This window comes from Molossus molossus, unplaced genomic scaffold (assembly GCF_014108415.1).
Source record: "Molossus molossus isolate mMolMol1 unplaced genomic scaffold, mMolMol1.p scaffold_m16_p_14, whole genome shotgun sequence".
NCBI lineage: Eukaryota > Metazoa > Chordata > Mammalia > Chiroptera > Molossidae > Molossus > Molossus molossus.
In genome coordinates, this window is record NW_023425349.1 from 31,141,821 (window position 1) to 31,165,274 (window position 23,454).

Consider the following 23,454-nt stretch of genomic DNA (forward strand, 5'->3'; position numbering starts at 1 on the left):
CAGAGATCAACACAAGGTCACCCAGGAAATGAGTAGCAGAGCCAGAACTAGAATTCAGATCTCCTAGGACTCAGGGTAAGGCCTTTTTCTTTATATTATCCTTTTTCTTAATTCAACGATTATTTGAACCTAATATTATTTTGACTTGCTTTCAGGGGCTCCAGAGCACTGAATTTCAAACATTATTTTAGAACATCTACCTCATTTATTCCCACAGTTATAAAAAATAAGGATTAGATTTAAATGCTCAAAGATCCTACACACTTGTGCATTTCCCCTCAATAAACAAAGCATAAAAACACCAAAGAAACCAGTTCTTCAGTGTGTTTTAACATGAGCTTACAATTAAAGTCTAATTTAAAAATGTAAGCATACAACTAGGCTTTACCAAAGAGGAACGTGTTTATTTCACTTAAATTCTTAAAAATATTTTTTGGCAGTTGTCACATAAAATGTCCTAATGTAAAAAAATCTCATTAAAAAGAAAAGCATGAAAAAAACAGACCCAAAATGTTAAGATTTTATTTACAAAGCTTCTTTGTTGTACAGAAAGTAAAAATGCTGTTACAATCTTGGTGTAACTGGTAGCCACAGACGGTTGACTCACCAATCACAGCTATCCACGCTACAGCAAGAGTCTTACAAGAAAACCTAACAACGCTTACAATTTTGTTGGGGTGCAGTCCCCAAGCTTGGTGGTGAATTTCCAAAAGGGACTAAATGGAGGAAGGCGGAATGTCACAGGAACTATTCTTTGGCTCTTTGGGTGGGTGGGTATCCTGGGGTTTGTATCACAGCTACTTTTTTTTTTTTTTTTTTTTTTTTTAAACAGCTACCAAATCCATATGAGCAGTCCAACCAATACTGAACAGTCCTTTTGCAGGTTATTTGGGGTCTTAATCATCTTCTCCTTCATCATCTGTTTCTCTCTTCCTCTTTTCACCTTTCCCGCTTTCTTCCTCCTCTGTACAATAACAAAAATTCACTTTGAGACATTTGGAAAAGTATTTTGCCTAGATTATTGCTAACGAAGGTAAAAGCAATGAATTTTTTGACGGCTGAGACAGAAAAAAAAAGAGGCCAGCTTGATTTGATAGGTTGTTAATTAAGAGGTATTGATTTTAAAAAGCATAGTGACCACAGAACTGAGAAGGGCAAAAGGTGCAGAAGCACCTCAAATCATAGCAAAGTTAAACCAGTTTTCTTAATTTTGTTGTAGTCTTCCAAAAGTTTCTTACAGTTGTTGGTCCAATGAGACATTAGCAGTTATGAAAATGCACAGCAAGAACTTTGGAGTTAGCTAGCCTATTTTTGGCCCATGCTCACTTAGTGGCCCATGCTCACTTAGTGGCCCATGCTCACTAAGGACTGACTTTGGGTGGGCGGATTTAACCCCTTCCCTTTAAACCTGTTTCCCTGTTTATAAAATGGGGACAATGATACTAACTTGGAGGTTTATTCTGAAGATAACTGAGATAACACAAAGTATTTAGCCATGAACATGGCAAGACTCAAATTGTAGCAAGTTAATATTAACTAAAAAGATAGATATTTTTTAGCCCAGTCGGTGTGGCTCAGTGGTTGAGTGTCAACCCATGCACCAAGAGGTCGCCAGTTCGATTTCCGGTCAGGGCACATGCCCAGGTTGTGGGCCAAATCCCCAGTGGAGGGCATGCAGGAGGCGGTCAGTCAATGTTCTCTCTCACCGATGTTTCTCTCTCTCTCTCCCCTCCCTTCTTCTCTCTCTCAAATCAATAAAGGAAAAAAAATATATTTCTTAGACTCCTCAGGTTTTTGAGACACAGAGACCTATTTATCATTGTTTTTCAACTAGCAAAAATTCATGGCTATTTCAATTAAATTAACTAAATCTGTGTCAAACTATGTTCCATAAAGCTCCTTGAAGGCAGAAACCAGGTCTAAGGATTGTTCTATCATTGTAAATTTAGTTTAGTGCCTGGCACAGAGAATAGATGCTGAAAAAGTGTGAGCCAATGGAAAGCACAGCAAACAACCTGGTTTTATAAAACCTATACAAGCATGAGAATCTGTATTTTCCTAAGTAATAAACAGACATTTCACTAGTTTTGGTTTGGGAGAGATAACATTGATAAACTTGGAAAGGTGATATGTATATATCCTGCAAAAATTATGACCCAATTATTAAGACTTTTTTAAATAAAAAATTCAAAACACAGAAATCTCCTGCTTGGCAGTAACCCAAATGATGGGGTCTACAAACACAGCTCAAGCAGGGAGACTAAAAACTGGGCCTCCTTCCCTCCAACAGGTATTCTTAATTGCCTGCTATAGAGTAGGTGAGCATAGACACACTGACGGCTATACAAATGCCTGTGAAGACGACCAAGGAAAAGGGCATTTTATTTTCTTCTCAGTGGTTACAAATTCTAAATTAATGGACAGCTGCCCTCATCCCATTTTTTAATTGAGGACAACCAAAATGCATGCATTATACCCACCTTCATCCTCATCGTCATCGTCATCATCATCGTCTTCATCTTCATCAGCTTCTCCATCATGTCTAAATTCTTCTTCCTAGAGAATGATAATGGCAAGTATCACTATTAGATTAATTCTGCCAAGTTGAAAAGTATAAAAACGATGTAATTTCCCAATAAATGTAATAATCCATCAAGGAGAAAACTGTAATGTTATGTTTATCCACTTTGATGTACTGAGATCTGTTGATTTTTCTTAAGCTTAATTTAAAATTTTCTTTAAAAATTGCTTTTCAGCCCTGGCCAGTTCGGCTCAGCGGTTAGGAGTGTCAGCCTGTGAACCGGAGTCCTGGGTTAGGTTCCCGCTGGGGGCATGTACCTCAGTTGCGGTTTGTCCCCGACCCAGTTGGGGTTGTGTGGGTGGCGGCCACTCAATGTGTATCTCTCACGCTGATGTTTCTCTCTCTCTTCCTCCCTCTCTCCTCTCACTCTATCTGAAGATAAATGCAAAAATGTCCTCAGGTGAGGATTAAAAAAAAAAAAAAGCTTTTCAGAGGTAAGCATTTTATTTGCCAGACACATTTAATTAGTATACAACTTTAAATGAGAAATGACTTAAAAATCTTGTATTTCAAAGCAGGTTTGGATAAAGATTTCTACATTATTATTGTTACCAAAAAAAGCTTCTTTCAGGATCTTAATTTCATTAAACATCTATGAGATTATACAAAGGTTCAGCCTTATTTCTGCACTAAAAAAAAAAAAAAAAAAAAAAAAACATATGTTTTGATATGTCTAACTTTCTTTGCCTATTCTCACAAACCTTGAGGGTCAAAGTCAAGTCACTCCTTTCTCCTGTCCTTCTATGGTATTCAGCTCCTCAGAGATATTGTATTACTAGGTGTTCCATTAAACTAGACTACCTGCAATTTCAGGAAAGGACCACATTCTTATTTAACTTGACATATCCCCATCTCTTTAACACAGGAGGCATGTATTTGCTGAATTAAGCTGAGTACACAAGAACAAATCCAGACTTGCTCAACATACCCTTTCTTTCAATACAAAAAAGGCACAGACAAACCTTCAGTTTTCAGTCTTTCCAGTTTTCTCACCCTACTGAATGAACATGCAACTTGTTTCCTCCCAAAGTTCAAGGGTCAAAACTTATTTGCAGAGCCAACCAACCACTGTGTTCAGTTAGTATTCAGTAAGCATTCCACTTAGTATTTATTAAAAGAGGGTGGGGGTTATAAGTGCTAAATTAATCAGTCTGATATTCACAAGTATACTAATTTCTTCAGAAGGCCTTTCTCTTTCTTAAAAAAATATATTACTTTTAACTAATTTTATTTATTTTTTAATTTTTATTTTCTTCAGAGAGAAGAAGGGAGATAGAAACATTGATGTGAGAGACACACAGATTGGCTGCCTCCTGCATGCCTCCCACTGGGGACCGAGGCTGCAACCCAGGCATATGCCCCGACTGGAATTGAACTGGGACCCCCCCAGTCCATGGGACATCGCTCAAACTACTGAGCTACACCAGCTGTACGCCCCCCCAAGTATACTTTTAATTAATTTGAAATAGGAAATGGAAGCAGAGCTGCACTGACCTCTGCACTGAGGAGGTCATCTTCATCCTCTTCTGCATCTTCATCTTCATCGTCATCCTCTTCGTCTTCAAACTCTTCTTCTTCACTATCCTCATCCTCCTCATCCTCTTCATCTTCTCCTTCTGGAAACAGTCCAAAAGAAATTAATTAAATACCCCTGATGTTCCATACACCTGCTAAGGTGTTGGGGAACTATGGTTTGGTCCACAGGACAAATGCTAGGCTACACCAACGTCAGGGAAACCATGAACCACAGTCATCCTTTCTCCCAAGGTGCTGTAGCTCAGTCTTTTTGTCCAACAGAATCCCACAAAACCTGGAGGCCAGGACTCCTGGTAGACTAGATGTACACAAGGAAATGATACAATGTCTGGTATTTGATTCCAAGTAAGGAAAGGGAAAGAAAGTAGAGATGTGTATGTAAAAACATAGTCAGCCATGAATCAGTAATTGCTGAAGCTCAATCATGGGAACATGAAAGTTTCACTATTATTTCTACCTCTGTCTATGACAAAAATTTTCCATAGTAAATAGTTACAAAAAAACTGAAACAAAACAAAATCCTTTTGAGGTAAGGGTACCACCACAAAGCTGCCCAATGGGGAACTTGGGAGATTTCCATTAATAACCTTGTGATGAGTGGGAGCGGGGGCAGGTTGGGAGGCACCTCCATCCTGTGTCTCCAATTACATTTGGTGGAGGCCTCTAGTGAGGCAGTCCTTACCTCTCTGGGTCCTGGAGCTTGCTCTGCTGTCTTCTGCCTTCTAGCCTCTGAATGCCCTTCCCTTCTTCTCTGCTTGGCTAATACTGATTCAACCTTTTTTTTGTGTGTGGTACATGACCCTAGCGGAAACCGAACCCGGGACTCTCTGGTCCGCAGGCTGATGCTCAACTGCTGAGTCAAACTGGCCAGGGCTGATTCAACCTTTGAATCTCAGTTCAAAATCACTTCCTTGGGACCTGGCCAGTGTGGCTCAATGTTTAGAATGTTGGCCATCCCTGGCCCCAGTTGGGGCTTGTGCATGAGGCAGGCAACCGATCTCTCTCTCTCCTGCCTTCCTCTAAAAATTAATGGAAAAAATTATCCTTGGGTGAGGATCAACAACAAAAATCACTTTCTTGGGCAGACATGCCATGCCAGACCACCAAATCCCTACTCACACAAGCACCTGATGCTTCTTCATTACCACACACTTGGCTCAATTGTGATTATTTAACATTTTCTTCTTAGGAGATGGTAAGCTCCAAGAAGACAGAAACTATGTGGTGTTTTCTCTTTCAAAACTATGTTCCACAGTGTCTGGCACATAGTAAATGCTCAAATATTTGCTGCCTTGACTGAGCTTCTCTCAGGAACCCTCTACCCTGCAAAGAATTTCCTTTACAGTCTCTTGCACAGGTGGCCATTCAACCTGTTTAAAACAAACCTAAATAGATAACTAGAGGCACAACAGGTTTTTAGGAATAAATGAAAACCTATGGTGAGGGGAATAAGTGACATAAATATTTGGAACAAAGTAAGATGTCCTATTTGTCCTGTTTTGTGTCCACGTTACCACCTTACTTACATACCATCCTATCTTTTTGCCATGCCTCAAACCTCCTGCAAAACAAAACTATAAAAATACTTCCAGAGTACTACACCAATAACCCCACCCAACTGCCTGATGTTTTTCCTCCTATGCTTTTCTTGATCATTTCTGTCTTGTGTGTTTTTATTTTAAAGAAAAGAAGTATTTAAAATTATGCTTCAATAAAATATAGAATAGGGAATACAGTCAACAATGTTGTAATAACTGTATGGTGCCAGGTGGGTACTAGACTTATTGTGGGGAACACTTCATAAATAGTATAAATGTCTAACCACTGTTATATATCTGAAACTAAAATAATATTGAATGTCAACTGTTAACGGGAAAATGAAAATTAAAAAATTAACTCAAGTCTGGCCAGCGTGGTTCAGTGGTTGAGCATCGACCCATGCACCAAGAGGTTGACAGTTCGATTCCTGGTCAGGACACATGCCCAGGTCATGGGCCCAGTCCCCAGTGGGGGACATGTAGGAGGCAGCCAACAGATGTTCTCTCTCATGGACGTTTTCATATCTCTCTCTCTCTCTCTCATTTCCTCTCTCTCTAAAATCAATAAAGGAAACAAAAAAATTTTTAAAAATTAACTCAAAATAGGTCATAGACATAAATATAACAGCTACAACTATAAAGGTCTTAGAAGTAAAAAATAAAACATGCTTCAAATACAGTAACACCAACAACATCAGGAATTCTAATAGAATACATTTTCTTCATGCTGATTGATGTGAAAACTAATTGCTCTGCTTCCTCTAAGCCACTTAGAAGCGAGAAACCATTTATCCTAACAGTGACTCAATGTGTCACTGTGCAAGAAAAGCACAAGCTGATCAAGAGGGTTATTTTGGGTAGAAAATATTTAGATTCTTAAAGATAAACTGGATGTAAAAAATCTTGATCAAATGTCAAAAATAAAAACTATATTCTAATTCCATGTTATAGCCAGAGATTATTTACCTTATTAATGAAAAATGGAGTCCAACACATACATAGTACTTTGAAATCATTGCCTCCTTAAACTCTAGTCATATATTTAAGGCAGGAAAGCCATTTTATTTATATTTGAGTATAACAATCATGTACCAAGTACCTATTAAGTGTTAGGTACTATGAATAAAGAAAAAAGCTTCAACCTAAGAAAATAATCATAAGTATAGTTAGAAGGGACAAGAACAGCAAAGAGTGACAAGTGCTATGGAAGAGGTAGCAAGGGGATGTTCTAGCATGCTCATGAACCTAACCTCTCGCAGGTGTCAGAAAAGTCTTCCTGGCAGTGTTGACAAAGATGAATTTGTAAGGATAAGTAAGCAGTAACCAAGACAGGGGAACAGCTAGGAGGAAGGCAGGAGACATGAAATAATGGTCTCTTCAGTGAACTGTAAATCACAAGTACATCAACGGGTTGGTTGGAGCAGTCTATGATCTCTAGGCTTGAAATTCAAGACGTTAGCTAACAAATCATTTTTATTTGGAATCATTTAAAGGCATCAATGTCCTAAGAGCTTATTAATATTAAACAGAGGCCCTAACTCCAAATTTTATGGAATGCTTATATGCATGCATATAAATTATTTTTCTCAACAACAGTAAGAACATTCAGTAGCTTTATCAGGACCCTGGAAAGGCAGAAATTAGGTTCACTGGATGTTATGTCCAATCACCTTCATCATCCTCTTCTTCATCCACACCATCCACCTCAGCATCTGAGTCAGGAGCTTCTCGATCCTCTTGGTCATAGCCATCCAGGTAGGTCAGCTGGGGCAAGAGCTTGAAGACACTCTCTCGGTAGTCATTCAGGTTAGTAACCTCACAGTTAAAAAGATCCAGGCTTTTCAGACATTCCAACTTTTTCTGAAGGATAAAAAAAAAACCTCCTAAACCAAAGGAACATAAGCACCAAAATCCATCTCTAAAAAGGTAAAATTCTAGGTTCATATTCAATTAGCTAATACTCACTCAAGCCTTGTACATAGGAAAACATTTCAAGTTCTTTGCAACCTTTATATTAGAAGCTACTAGATTTTTAAATAGTCCTTCCCTTCTACATCTACCCTTCTTGAAAGAACCGTCTTTTTCAGGCAGCATTAGTCTTAAAAAATAGAAATTTGAAAAATTAGTTATTAAAACTGGATTTTCACAGTCTGAGACCAATCAGAGAATTTAAACACTAAATTTAAACATTTGAGTAATCAAATGCCCAGTAAGAACTTGCTGGGATATCAAGCATAGTCTTTAATACTCTGGGGTAGTAGTATAGAAAAACTCATTCAATCAATTAATCAAATCAATCTCAAGGTGTCTGAAATTTCTACTTGGGAACATAGATGTGAAAAACTAGAGAACGGAATATAATAAAGCACAAAGTGTGGTGATGCAGACATTTTCTGGAAAGGCAAGAATCAACACAGGCTGGGGAAAAGGAAGGGGAACTCTGGGTTCCAACTTGAGAAATAAGAAACATTACACTCTTTCTTCTGTTTTAATTTTTGGGGAAAAGACTGACAATTACCACCAGACTTTTCCATGTAAAATTCTTTTGATGTTACCGTATCTTGAAACTTTGTTGAATACCTCATTTATCTGGGACCTTAATTTCATTTACCTAAAATAGTTAAGTTCTAAAAACTTGGCCCATGAAAAGCTTTCTGAGCAATCAACGTAGATAGGAAAATTTTCAGGTATTTTACTCATATCTTCATCTGTTATGACATCAGTGTATTAGTACTTCAACCCCACATCGATTAAGTTTTGATTACGGGTAAATTAAGAGGTTGGGAGGGCAGAGGTATTATTACAGGCAATTAAGGAGAAAGCAACAAGAGTAACAGCAGACCCTCTTGGGGAAAAGAGGAGAGAGTGTGAACTTATAAAAAGCAAACAGAAAACATGAAGTGCTACATAGCCTGGTGCCTTTTAGAATAGGAGCAACAAGCCTGCAGAGCACATGCCGTATAGCTTCATAAATGTTAACTTTTAATGGTTCTGAATCAAGAGAAAAGGCTTGGTATTCTCTATGAAAGAAGTAATAAAAAAATATTAAGAGAATCTCTACATGAATTTAAGTTGCAAAATATAAATGTTGAGCCTTCTGGTCAAGATGGTGGCGTAGGTAAATGTGATATCGCGTCCTCCCACAACCACATGAAAATTACAACTAAACTACAGAACAACCATCACTCAAAACCACCTGAAATCAAGCTGAATGGAAGTCCTGCAACTATGAAATTAAAGAAGCAGCCACATCAAGACTGGTAGGAGGGGCGGAGGTGCGATAGATTGCTCCCACACCCACGTGTGGCAGGTAAAAATTAGGATACCTTGGCTGGGAAGGTCCTCCCTGAGGACTGAGGGGTTCCTGTCCCACACCAGGCACCCAGGTCAGGGTTCCAGTGCCCGAAAGAGAAGTCCCCATAACTTCTGGCTGTAAAAAGCAGCGGGAACCCCAGACAGCTCCTCTTAAAGGGCCTACACAGGGACTTACTCAGACTCGCACCCTCCAGGCTCCAGCATTGGGGAGGCAGCTTGAAAGGCACCAGAGACATATGAAGGAAAACTGAGTTGTTTGGAATTGGGGCGAGGGCTGGAGAGGCAGCTTTCTCCTGGACAGAGGTGCTGCCAGGGGTCCTTGTTTCTTTGGTGAGCTCTTCCCTGGGCGGCAGACAGCCGCCACATCTGGGACTCCAGCAACCTGGCTCACACTGTTTGCCCTGACCCAGCGTTTCCCTGAGGCCCTGCCCCATGCAACTTTCAGGCTCACCCAAGCTGTTTCCAGTGCTTTACCATAGGATTGGCCTGTCTAGGATCCTGCTTCATATTTTCCTAAATTCTTTCAAATAAGCAGCATCTGGTCTCAGCAAGCCCCACATTTCTGGTTAAGTGGCCCCAGGCCTGGCACTAGAAGCAGCCAGCCTTGGTTCACAACTTGGCTTTTCCTGGGCACCTCTAAGCCCAGCACAAGAAGCAGCTATCTGCAGATCACGTTGTAGCTTATGCCTGGTGGCCCCAGGTAGTGGCCCCAGGTAGAACACAGGCAGTGGCTGACCTGACCCCAGAGACAGCACACCCAGTGGACAGCTTCATAAGACCATGAAGCACCATCATCCAACCATCTCCACAAGTGACACACTCAAGGAATGGACTCAGTGGGTACTAGAACCCTGCTGAAGTAAGTCTTGCTCTGTGTGGTGGGCCCCCTCGCATCTGAACATCCAGGATAGTCAGAAGTCGGTGGATAGTGGGCCCAGCCAGTCCTTGCAGCTGATCAATCTGAGTAAATCCCTCTCATTGACATGCCAACAGCAATCAAGACTCAGTTACAACAGAAGGGTATAAAGTCCACATGAGGGGTGCACCTCGAGGGCCCAGCTGGGAGATCAGGGAGGCTGTGCCACTGGATCCTACAGGACACCTACTACCACAGGCCACCCTAGGAGACATAGCAACTCCACCTAATACATAGAAACAAAGACAGGGAGGCAGCCAAAATGAGGAGACAAAGAAACACATCCCAAATGAAAGAACAGAACAAAACCCCAGGAAAAGAACTAAGCGAAATGGAGATAAGCAACCTAACAGATGCAGAGTTCAAAATACTGCTTATAAGGATGTTCAATGAACTTAGTGAGAACCTCAGTGAACTTAGTGAGGGCCTCAAGAGCATAAAAATGGACCAGTCAGAAATGAAGGAGGCATTAACTGAAATAAAGAATAATTAACACAGATTCAATAGTAGAGTAGGTAAAATCAAGAAGCAAACCATCAATTTGGAATATAAGGAAACAAAAACACCCAATTAGAACAGAAAAAAAGAAAAAAAATCCAAAAAAACAAGGATGGTATAAAGAGCCTCTGGGACTTCAAGTGTGCCAACATTCACATCTTGGGGGTGCCAGAAGGAGGAGAGAGAAAACAAGAAAGCGAAAACCTATTTGAAACAATAATGACAGAAAACTTCCCTAACTTGGTGAAGGAAACAGACATACAAGTCCAGGAAGCACAGAGAGTCCCAAACAAGATAAACCCCAAGAGGCCCACACCAAGACATATCATCATCAAAATGCAAAAGGTTCAAGACAAAGAGAGAATCTTAAAAGCAGCAAGAGAAAAGCAGTTAGTTACCTACAAGAGAGTTCCCATAAGACTGTCAGCTGATTTCTCAAAAGAAACTTTGCAGGCCAGAAGGGAGTGGCAAGAAATATTCAGAGTGATGAAAAGCAAGAACCTACAACCAAGATTACTCTGTCAGCCCTGGTCGGTTTGGCTCAGCGGTTAAAGCGTCAGCCTGTGGACCAGAGTCCCGGGTTCGGTTCCCACTAAGGGCACGTACTGCGATTGCAGTTCTCTCCTGGTCCCTGTTGGGGTTGTGTGGGTGACAACCAGTCGATGTGTCTCTCTCACATGGATGTTTCTGTCTCTCTCTCTTTCTCTCTCTCCCTCCCGTTCTATCTGAAGATAAATGCAAAAATGTCCTCAAGTAGGGATTAAAAAAAAAAGGTTACTCTATTCTGCAAAGCTGTCATTTAGAATCAATGGCCGTACAGTTTCCCAGACAAGTAAAAGCTAACGGAGTTCACCAAACTATTATTATATGAAATGTTGAAGGGTCTTCTTGAAGAAAAAGATAAAAAATATGAACAGCCCTGGCCAGTTTGGCTCAGCGGTTAGAGTGTTGGCCTGCGGTTTGAAGAGATCCGGGTTCAGTTCCTGCTAAGGGCGCATACCTCGGTTGCAGTTTGTCCCCGGCCCTGGTTGGGTTGGGCGGGTGGCAGCCACTCGATGTGTCCCCTTCATGTTGATGTTTCTCTCTCTCTTTCTCTTCCTCTCTCTCCCTCCCATTCTATCTGAACAGAAAATGGAAAAAAGTCCTCAGGTGAGGATAAAAAAGAAAAAAAGAACAAACAAAATGGCAATAAACACATTATCGACAACTGAATCTACAAACAAAATAAACAAGCAGAACAGAAACATTCTCATAGATACAGAGAACATTTCGTTGGTTGCCAAATGGGAGGCGGGTTGGGGGAATGGGTGAAAAAGGTGAAGGGATTAAGAAGTACAAAGTGGTTGTTAGACTGACAAACCTCAAAGGGAAGGAGGTTGGGGGGGGTAATAAACCAAAGAACTTATATGCATAACCAATGGACACAGACAACAATGTAGGGAAAGGCAGGAGAGGGGCGGGAGCAGGGAGGAGGGGATCAATAGGAGGAAAAGGAGGAACATCTGTAATACATTTGACAATAAAGATAAGCTAAAAAAATTAAAATAAAATGAATGTTGATGTTTAAAGGCTTTGATGCTTTATTGGGAAAGCTATTTCAACATTCACAGGGACCTGGAAAGAAGTGCAGATTAAACAAAACCTTGTCTTCAAGACTTGAGGTATCTATGTAATTCTAGGGAGTTACAAAATGATTTGAAAAGTCTTTGCTGTAAAGCAGGACTTGGCAAAAGATGGTCTGTTGGCCCATTCTGGCCCACCACCTGTTTTATTTTTTGTTAATCCTTACCCCAGGATATTTTTCCATTGACTTTTTTAGATAGAGTGGAAGGAAGGGAGGGGAAAGGGAGGAGAGGGAAGGGGAGGAGCAAGGAGGAGACATATACACACACACATATCAGTGAGAGAGAGACACATCAACTGGTTGCCTCCCACACACACCTGGACCAGGGCTGGGGATCGAACCTACAATCCAGGTATGTGCCCTTAACAGAGAATCAAACCCGAGACCCTCTGGTCCAAAGGCTGAAGCTCTAACCACTGAGAAAACTGGCCAGGGTACTAACTGCCTGTTTTTGTAAAATAAGTTTTATTCAAACACAGCCACACTCATTTGTTTATATATTATGCATGGTTTCTTTTGTGCTACAACGGGAAAGCTGAGTAATTGTGACAGAGACTATACTGTACAGCTGATAAAGCCTAAATGATCTATTATCAAGCCCTTTAGAGGAAAGAGCACTTTCCTCTGCACTTACAGAATCTACATCATCCTGGTCAAAGATGAGGTTCCCACACTTGTTTTATTTTCACTGAACAGCCCTTGGGAACATAGAGCCAGACAGGGAACACAGAGCAGGGTTACAGCAACAGGAAACGGTACTCCTCAAAACACCAATGTACAAATGATCCAAGGGTTTGTGGATCAAATAATGTGTTTATGTAAGTCAGTCCCCTGAGGTCTTAAGAAAGCTGTCCCCAGTCCTTTTCATCATTGGGAGAGTTGCTTTTATGTCATGTACCTTTTAGATTAGGTTCCCCACTGGGCAGGCCCCGACGTCCAGAAGCCCAGGTATGAATCCTTGGCAAAGAGAAAAAAAATGCTGAAAATATCACCCCAGACAACTAGCTAGCATACTGGGAACTCTTTTCTCTTCACAAAATGGTTGCCTGTATACCAACTAGGGTATAGCCACAAGTAAATCTAGGTGGCTTTCCCAAAGAGGCTCAGTCTAAAATTAATTGCTCAAGGAATGAGCCATGTATTTCTCAAGATTATTCCCTAGGAAAAAAGATGCACAAAAATGCACACAACCTCTGATCTTTAATGTTTTACAGTGCCCCAAGCCCTTTATCTAGTTCTATCAACTATCCCAGTACACAGGGCCTCCAAGGCTCTCCTGTTTCTGAAACTATGAATCTGTGATATTATTGGTTATTTCTTGAGAAAGGGCCCATTATAATTTGGACATGTCAAACAGTATGCTAGAAAACTAAGTGAGAACAAATAAACAACAAAATCACAAATAACTGTAATACCCTAGAATTGTTTAAATTAGTAGAATTATTGCCAGACTGGTGTGGCTCAGTGGATTGAGCATCGTCCCGTGGGCTGAAAGGTCCCAGTTTGACTCCCAGTCAGTGCATGTGCTAGGGTTGTGGGCTTGATCCCCAGTAAGGGGGCATGCAGGAAGCAGCCAATCGATGTTTCTCTTTCTCCCTTCCTTTGTCTCTAAAATATCAATATAAAATTATATAAATATGAAGTAGCAGAATTACACTTTAAGTCCCAAATACACAGATCATTCAGGAGCCCAATGTAATGTTTAAATACTGCTTTAAAAAAAACAACACACAAGAAAACCCCCCCCCACAACTCTGTCATATTATAAACTTGCCCTAAAATAGGCTAGCCATAATAAACATTAAACATTTTACTAACAATAATTTTGCTTGCCTTCTTAGAATTTTTAAATCCTCACCTGAGGATATTTTTCCATTTATCTAAAGATAGAGTGGAAAGGAGGTAGAGGAAGACACAGACAGAGGTAGAGAGAAAGAAACATCACCATGAAAGGCACATCCACTGGTTGCCTCCTGCACAACACCAACCAAGGCTGGGGATGAACCTGCAACTTATTGGTCCACAAATCGATGCTCTAACCTCTGAGCCAAACTGGCCAGGGCTTGCCTTCTTAGAATTTATAGAGGGGCTTTGGGGGATGGTTTGGATGGCCCAGGTCTCTTAAAAAAGTATCTAAGGAAGTTTGAATTTATGCCTTCTTTGTCTCTCAATTAATGTCCCTGTAGCAAACAGAGGAATTCACAATCATTGCCTTGACTGTAAGATCTGGGCTCAATGTAGACAGGGTTCAAAATGTTACGTGGTTAGTGAGGATGAGGATGTTATTTTTCCCCACTGAAGAATACTTTCAGAATTCAAAATGGACCCAACATTTGCTCCTTTCATCTTCTCCTACAGTTATATTTATTCCAAGTTCTAACTTCAGGAGATACAGCACTCCTAAGAATCTGAGCAGCAAATTCAGAGAAGGGTGGGAACTCAGGCTTTTCCAGAAAGCCCTGGGCGTGTGCAACACTGCAGTTCTCACTGGCTAGCCAAGTGTGTGTCTCTGGATGAGGTATTCAACCTCTCTCCCAAACCTCAGCTTCCTCACGTGTAAAATGAGGGCCATACTATTTCTATCTACTTTGTAGAAATGTTCTTTGAGGATTACTAATGAGATAACATAAATAAAGCATCCATCCACTACAGAGTATCGTACAAAGCAGATTCTCCAAAAAGGATAAATACAATAATGACTGTTTCTCATTCTTTACTGTCCCAGGGACTAAGATTTTCACAGCCACCAAAGGGTCCTCATACATCACTGAACAGGTCAGGAACACCCAAACAAATAGCTCCCATACACAACGTTTGCTTCTGCTCTGCTTTTGTATGCTAGGGCACTGACAAAGGCTTCTGATGAAACATCTAAGAGGACCCAGTTGCCGTGAGAATTAAGCAATAGCCACTGATCTAGCATGGGAAGGCACTACTGGTACTCTGTTCCAGAAAAGAGGTTACTGTGCTCACAGTGACCCTGATGTCTTACTGGGAGACCATCAGCACTTAATTTAGTGCTCCTATTAAAATAGCTTAGGTCAACTTCAGTATGGAATAAATTTGTAGGTAAAAAGAGAAGAACAGGTCCCAAGAACAGTGCACAGAATTGTGGACTTGGATTTGAATCCCTATTCTGCAATTTATCCTATGACCATTGAGTAATTACTTAAGTTTTCTAAACTTGGTTTTCTCTACAATCATTCTTTCTTCTGTGGTTTATGAGGATACAATGGACAAATGTTAATGTCCTTGATATAGTAAAACTCAATAAATGTTTGTTTAAACACTGGAAATGGGGATTGGTTTGGAGAAAAAGAATAGAACTAGTAAAAATGAGGAAGCCTAAGTATCTGGGTGTATCTATCTTTAGCAGAAAAACAGGGCAAAAATTCATGGAGTAAAGGTGAGAAACAGGCTCCCAACATTTATGAGAAATATTAGCTAGATATGGTCCACTTAATGAAACATACACATAAAGTGACTCAGTTAAAGATGATTAAATCTACACTTGGAACAGCATTTCAATTATTAATTAGGAGGGAAAAGACCTTATAATTCTGACAGGAAATCCTCTTTGTTGAAAGAATAATTGAACTCTATCTTCTTCCTTTGAAATATTAACAGAACTTTCTGTATAACTAATGTGAAATTCAAATATTATAAATATACTGTGACATCAGAAAAGACAGATAACAGAAGATGGCTTATCCTCTTGGGTTCTGCTCTTCTGGATCCTGAAAGATAACTCCTATCTGCTGTGTAACCCTCTCCCAATTAATGTTTGGAAGTTAACAAAAATGCTGACTTTATATACACTAAGTTAGCCTCATTAAAATGGAATCCTACCCGCATGACAAATTTATAGACTGCCATATTTAGGGAAAGCAGTCACTTACAATCTTGAATTCATAGAAATTTCTAGATGTCAGCTAAAAGAAAAGCTCTTTTCTGGCCACTACAACGTCCACATAGGCTGGACCCCCATTTGCACAGGCTTCCCAACTTACAAAGTAAAGTAAGTGCATTTCCTTATTCTCAGAACTCCTAAGTGAGGTAAGTAAGGCAGGGACTATTATCCTGTTTCATAAGTGAGGAAACTGAGGCCCAGAGAAAAAGAAGCAATTTTCCCAAGGCCACACAGCAAGTCTATATCCATTGCACATAAACAACTTTCCATAGCTTATCCCAGCATGTAAGACTGAGGAGGATTTGGGGGTTCCTATGCAAAATTCTGGGTAACAGTGATCCAACTAGAGAAGAAGATTATGAATCAGGAAATCTAAAACTTACTGGAATTGTCTTTGGACTTCTGTTCCATGTACAATTAAGATATGCCACCCAATTAAGAAAATAAATTTAAAAAAAGAATTCCCCAGTATCAGGTAATAAATTACTTCCAATCATTTCCCTTACTATAAAGATATATGAAAATACCCAATAAGTCCTGGTTTGCAAATTCGTAAGTACTCACCAAAGGTTCCAAGGTGCTGATATCTTTCAGTTTATTTCCACTTAAATTTAGATGTGTGAGATTTGGAAGTTTTTCTGCCAACATGTCCAGACTTCCATAGATTCTATTGTCACTGAGCTCAAGCTGCAAGATGAAATGCATACAGCACACACAAAAATACACAGAGAGAAACATATCATTAAGGTGTTCCAAAGAGCAAACGTAGTTCTTAAATACCAAGATCAAACGATTTCTGTTTTTATTATTGCATGTATGTTCATTTTGTTTGATGAAACCCAAATAAGTAGTTTATAGATCCTAGCAACATTTTGAGGGAGGAGAGACAGGACAGGATGAGACAAGTTGTGTTTTCTTAACCAGCTGCTAATTTTAACAGTTTGTTCAAGAACTGGTCCTTAGCCCTGGCCGGTTTGGCTCAGCAGTTGGAGCGTCGGCCCATGGACCAGAGAGTCCCAGGTTCGGTTCCCGCTAGGCACATGTACCTTGGTTGCAGTTTGTCCCTGGCCCTGGTTGCAGTTGTGTGCGTGGCAACCAGTCGATGTTTGTCTCTCACATCGATGTTTCTCTCTCTCTCTCTTCCTCCCTCTCTCCCTCCCGCTCTGTCTGAAGATAAATGCAAAAAAAAAGTCCTCGGGTGATTAAAAAAAAAAAACAATACAAAACTGTTCCTTAACATCAGTGAATCCATTTTCTAACCAAAAAAGTGGGTCAAAGCAAATTACAATTCTTTAAGAAGTTGTAACTCTATACTTGCCAAGAAGGGTACATGGTCCATGCATTCTAAGCAGCTTATTGTGTGCGCCAAGCAAAGCTCGCTATGCCCACTTGAAACCCAATCTGGTTTTGTACAGTGCTGACACATTGTGGGAGTTCTACATCTGGAAGCCACTAAGGAATTGGCTCGGAAGGTTATATAGGAGCAGTACAAGCCCAAAAACAAGCCCTTAAAGAAAGTCCATGACCTCAGGAAAGGGAGTGGGGCAACAGCTTCAGGGTTGATACAACCAACTCCCTGGAGGCCACTTCTTGCATAAACCTGGCCTTTACAAGAACCTACTCTAATTACTTAGCTGCAGGTCAAGTAGCACAGCAAGTGGTGTGCCAATAAAGGAAATGAACCTTCAACAAGGAATATTAGCATCTTAGAGTGAAAGATATTAAAGCCTGAAAACATTAGGTAGTCAAGAGCATCTAATTCAATTTCTTCATTTTGCAGATGAGAAAACTTAAGCCACATAGCTGGTATTAATCCCTTATTTTAAGTACCAACAACAGTAATTATATCTAACTTTTACATAGTACTTTAAGTGTCAGGTACTGTTCAAAGCACTAGAAATACAGGAATGGGCAAAAGTAGGTGGAAAATAATACGATAATAAATAATAATACAAGAATAAATTCTGTGTTTCACCTACTCATAACTGTAAACCTACTTTTACCCATACCACACGATTCCTTAATCTCACAATAACACCATGTGGTAGGTAGAATTATTACCCCCAGAGAAATGAGGAAAATAAACTACACAGAGACTATGTAATATGCCCAAGAGCATACAGCTGTTACAGTGGTGGGCCTACGATTTGAAGCTGGACAGGCTAGTTTCAGAAGAATCCATGCCCTCTGCACTGTGCTACATACTTTAAAGAAGCAGGAAAATGTCATGTAATTTTGTCTACAGCATGTAACAATATAAACATATGATGCAGAATAGAGGACCTTTTAAACATTTAAATAGTTGTTGAAATAATGAGTTTATAAAGCAATTCAGGTCTGTTGTTTAGGTGTTATTAAATATTTTAGAAAAGGAGAATGCAACATTTCAGAAAAAATTTTCCTTCCAATGGGATATTCCAGTCAAATATCTAAACATCACCCACATTTAAAAATATAAGTCTATAATCAACAAAGACTCAAGTGTTAGCTTTATCGAGTTATTGGTAAATCAAAATAATAAGAGAAGACTTCTTTTTGTTGGTCAGAAAAATCAACATATATATAATATTCACATCCTTTCAACATGAATATCTTAGGGACTAGAAGTAACAAGGCAATCCATCAGATTTAATGGCATATTTATTTTGAAATAAAAGTATTGTGTAAATTTAGGAAACCTGTGACATTTATCCAAATTTCTTTCAGATCCTGTTTCTTGTTATAAAATAACTCATGCTCTAGAGTAGGAAGAAAATTAGGTCCACATTAGCTATGAGAACATCTATCTGCCTTGAAGTTTGATTTATAGATGTCTCCACTCCTCCCACATTAACTCTACAAGTAACCGATTAAAATGAGACTTCAGAATGCCCTGGCCAGTTCAGTTCAGCAGTTAGAGCATCGGCCCGTGGACCAAAGAGTCGCGGGTTCGATTCTGGTCAAGGGCACATACCTCAGTTGCAGTTCATTCCCGGCCCTGGTTGGGTCACGCTGGAGGCAACCAAATGATGTGTCTCTCATATTAATGTTTCTCTCTCCCTCCCACTCTTATCTAAAGATAAATGGAAAAATGTCCTCGAGTGAGGATCAAAAAAAAAAAAAAAGATAAAATAAGACTTCAGAAGGATTTGATAAAGCCTCTATATAGATGGTCACAATACACTTCTGAATAAGTCTGATAGTATAGACAAAAGTAATTTAGAAAGATGTATAAGGGTGCTAGGAAAATAGAACACAAAACACATACTACTAGGATCTGCTAGCATCAAATTTATGTAGACAGATGCTAAAAAGCCACTAATTGTTTAATGGGCTAATCAGAGCTTCCAGTGTCACCAATAACCCACGTAAATAAAAAGATGACTGTTGAATCTTTAAAGTACATACTTATCAGAAGAAAGGAAAAATATTTTATCAACTTAAATATAACAAGATTCTTTGGTATAAGCAGCAGGTTACTCTGAAACCCATAAAGACTTCCTGAGCATTTATTACCTAAATAAAGCAAGTAAGTAAAAAGTATTTCTGGTTTTTAATTCATGTACTAAAGCAAAATACAAGTCCCTCTCAGGACTCAAAAGCAAGCTATAGAAACAGCCTACCTGCCCTTGGCTAAAATTTGATTACAGACTTCTTTCAATGTGTATCTTTGTTTAGACAAAAAAGCTTCAACATAAATTCCCTAGTAAAGTGAACACCGAAACAGTAAAGAATTCTGCAACACTTACATGACCACATACTTTTCTGTAGGTAACAGAAAAGATAGTGGGTTGGGAAATAGATATGGGTTCTAATTTGGGCTTTAGCACTAACCACTTTTGTGGGTGGCTTTAGGCAAATTACTATACCTTGCTAGGTCTATCAGTGTGCCAGCGAAATAAGGGAGTAGGCTAGATCAAAGTTTCTTCCACTTTTGACATTCTGAAGCTCTGTTACAGTTAAATATGCAAGGATGAGAGAAAACATTCCTCTTTGTTTTTTGTTAAGTTGGGGTGGTGGGTTGAAGGGAGATAGTGATTGGTTTGCAATCAGACCAATGAAGAAGCTAACAATGGGCCATCTACTAGAATAGGGAAATACAGCTTTATTACAATGAATTCTTGCAGTTAAGTCACAACACATTTTAAACTTCTAGACATTAAAAATTATGCAATGGGTTAGAATTATCATAAAGACTATAGATCTGAAAAGTATTTACTACATAAACTCACCCTTAATCAACAAACATAAGATATGGTAGGCACCTGTGTTTCCTAAACCAGAGCACACCAAAAACAAAATGTATCTAACATTATAATAACAAATTTATAACAATTAAATAATAAATTATTCACAAAATAATTATTCTTCATAACTACTATTTATTTAGCATCTAACATGTATTATTTCCAAACATCACAACAATTCTGTAAGGTCAGGTGCTATCACCAGTTTACAGGTGAGGAAATTGAGCCTTAGAAGGATTAAGTAACGTGCAGATCACCCATCAAACCTAAGGAAACGACAGAGCTGGAATTCAATTCCAGATACGCCCAGTTTCAAAGGCCACGTGCCTTCTGCTACACTAAATGCTTCCTTACAGGTAAAATCATATATTCCCCCCCTCCCTGGATGGTTCTCTTTTACTGTTAAAGAAAAAGCACTTACGCCCTGACTGGTTTGGCTCAGCGGTTGAGTGTCGGCCTGTGGACCAGAGAGCCCTAGTTCAGTTCCCGCTAGGGGCACGTACCAAAGAAAAAAAGAAAAAGCACTTACCTTTTTCAATTTTGGTAGTTTGGGGAAATTTGAAACTGAAATCAAGCCTACATTTATTAAACTGAGGAACTCTAAGTTCACAAATTCAGCTATTAAGCCCTCAATTTTTCCATTATTTGATTTGCAATTGTCCAGGACAAGTTCTTGAACCTGTAGATGACAAAGAAAAAAGAAGACAAGCTTTCAAAAACATACAGAAAACAAAGAACAAAAAAAGTAAAAATTTCAACCATAACTACCCAGTAAAAACACCACATATAGGGACAGCCTCTACTTAAGACCTAGATCACAGTTATAAATAAATGAAAAATGATTAAGCCTTTAGTAACAATATACTGATAGATACCAAGGGTGGAATGTTATACCATGGTATAAATAAAGATTTAAACTCTTTCCTTTCCAGAGACAGAAACTACAGTTCTTAAGATGTAAGTAAGAAACTGTATATCCCCTATTTCTTTTCCCAAGTCTGTTCCCAAAGGGGTAGCTTTAACTTTAACTACAAATGCAGTGAAGATACCCCTCACCCCTTTAGGCTGAATCTATCTCAAGGCCCAGGAGATTGACACAAGGAAAATAGGAAAGCTTTACTTTTCCTATCAAGATCACTAAGAGATTTTGGTAGCACTATTCATTTCCACTTGTAGTTTTATTAATCTTTACTAAGATATCTTGACACTAGGAAGGAGTCAAGATGCAAGAGGCCTTAATTCAAAACAAAGATTGATTTGGGTTATATGTGAAAATGATAGACGAGAGAACTATCAGACTTTAAATTCCTTTTTCAGACCATAAAATCTCCTTCTTTGGAGATTCTGAAATTCAGAACTCAAATTCATTCAAGGGTATCACATCTGAAGATTTTGAATACTGATTATTTGATAATCAGTCTACTGTGTGAATACTATAATAATCCTCATTGCCATTTTTGCTCTGTGGGTGACTCTGAAGCTTGCAAATTTTTAATGTTTTGATCAATTTATAGTGATGTAAATTAGTTTTAACTGCCAAAGTCACTCTTGCAGTGAATCTACCAAGTTTAATAGCATTAAGCAAACATGTATATGGGAGACGTTGATAGTTCTAAAATGAAGATAGGAGCTAGTAACGTCTTCATCCTCCTGTACAGAATCCAAGAAGCCTACTCTAGTAATTGCTAAAATTTATCGAGAACTGCCCTGGCCAGTTTGGCTCAGTGGTTGGAGCGTCAGCCTGCGGTCCAGAGAAACCCGGGTTCAGGTTCCGCTAAGGGAGCGTACCTTGGTTGCAGTTTGACCCCGGCCCTGGTTGGGTTGTGCAGGTCGCAACCACTCGATGTGTCCCTTTCACATCTATGTTTCTCTCTCTCTCCCTCCCACTCTATCTGAACAAAAAAATGAAAAAATGTCCTCGGTTGAGGATAAAAAAAAAATTAAAATTTATTGAGAACTTACTTGTTATTCTTTGCACTACCACACCCTTCCCCCATTTACAGAGAAGGAAACAGATTTATAGTCAGTGATACTCAGTGATACCCTCAACACAACTTCTCACTGCCTTGCCTATTTCCTCCTCAGAAGCCCTGTTTTCAGCTAGGATGCATTCAGTCCTATTATGCCCTTTTACTTCTTTCCTTCCTCCCACTCTTCTCTAGATACCTCTGCTATTCTTCCTTCTTCTGATGAAAATCAGCACAGTGAAAACCTAAGAGGTCAACTGAGGAGAGCAGGGCTCTGAAGACAGATGCCTGGGTCGCTGGCTCTGCCACTTATTACCTGTGTGGTCTTGGGTAAGTCACTTAACCTCTCTGTGCCCGTTTCCTCATCTTAGTACTCACCTCATGAAGTTGTTATTAAGAGTAGTGCTTGGGACATAGTAAATGCTGAGAAGGTAACATCTGGGGAAAGGGAACAAGGGAATGACAAGAACCTTTGTTGTCTCCTTATGCATATCTATACTAACTTTTTTGGTTTGTTTTTACAAGCAGATTTTATTTATTTACTTAAAGAATAAACTCCAAAAGGCCAATTGTAATTGCCCCACACCTAAGTATACTACTAAAATGGTCCAATTTGGTTTGGGAGATTTCTATGACTCTATCTGACAGAGAATCCAAAATTATTATACAGAATGACACTAATATGCCAAAAGCCAAATGAGGAGGCATTAGTTAGCCATACTGCCTCTTAAGCCATTCTGCTCCCCAGCTTACTGGGTGAAGTCACCTTTTGTGCAATTTCTCTCAAATAGTGAAATTCTTAACTAGAATCATAAAAAATTACCACAAAGCATTTAAATGTCAGTTTACATGTTTGCTGAACCAAACAGCAGAACAGAAATTAAAAGGAGGAAACTGGGAGAAAAAAATGTTAAAGTGGTTCATTTAAAAACTACATTTTTTTCTTAATTTGATTGTAGAAAGAGAGAGAAAAAACATGGATTTGTCATTCCACTTGTTTATACAAGAGTCACTGGTTGACTCTTGTATGGTTCCCTGATGGGGGATCAAACCCACAACCTTGCTAGGTCTGGATGATGCTCTACCCAATTGAGCTCCTCAGCCAAGTCTGTTAAAGTGGTTCTAATTCACAGCTTTAGCTATTGAGTACATAAGATGATATAGAGGAATTGAGGTTCTGGTTTAGAGAAATGGGACCCACGTAGCTAGATGGAACCAAGAACAGCTTGTTGAGGGAGGCAGTAAGGAATAACAAAAGGGATACCAAGCTTAAGGTTCCCTTGGATATCCAGCTGAAAGGATCCCCAGGCAGCTGGACACGAGGGTTTGGAGTTCAGGGGAGG

At 39.4% G+C, this 23,454-nt stretch overlaps 1 protein-coding gene across 2 annotated transcripts in view; it reads right to left on the bottom strand.

Annotated features, from left to right (window-relative positions):
- Window positions 1-653: 653 nt before the first annotated feature.
- The window catches only part of ANP32B (acidic nuclear phosphoprotein 32 family member B), a 29,071-nt gene continuing 6,270 nt past the window's right edge, over window positions 654-23,454 (bottom strand). The window contains exons 2-8 of one of the 2 annotated variants that reach the window (XM_036261546.1): window positions 20,674-20,823; window positions 16,483-16,605; window positions 7,326-7,515; window positions 4,076-4,197; window positions 2,481-2,556; window positions 849-964; window positions 654-778 (exon numbers count right to left, since the gene is read on the bottom strand). In XM_036261546.1, coding sequence (XP_036117439.1) covers window positions 897-964; window positions 2,481-2,556; window positions 4,076-4,197; window positions 7,326-7,515; window positions 16,483-16,605; window positions 20,674-20,823 — 729 coding nt within the window. In that variant the 3' untranslated portion in view covers window positions 654-778; window positions 849-896. Of the gene's footprint in view, window positions 779-828; window positions 965-2,480; window positions 2,557-4,075; window positions 4,198-7,325; window positions 7,516-16,482; window positions 16,606-20,673; window positions 20,824-23,454 lie in introns of those variants that run through there. The other variant, XM_036261545.1, reaches the window with a different exon arrangement.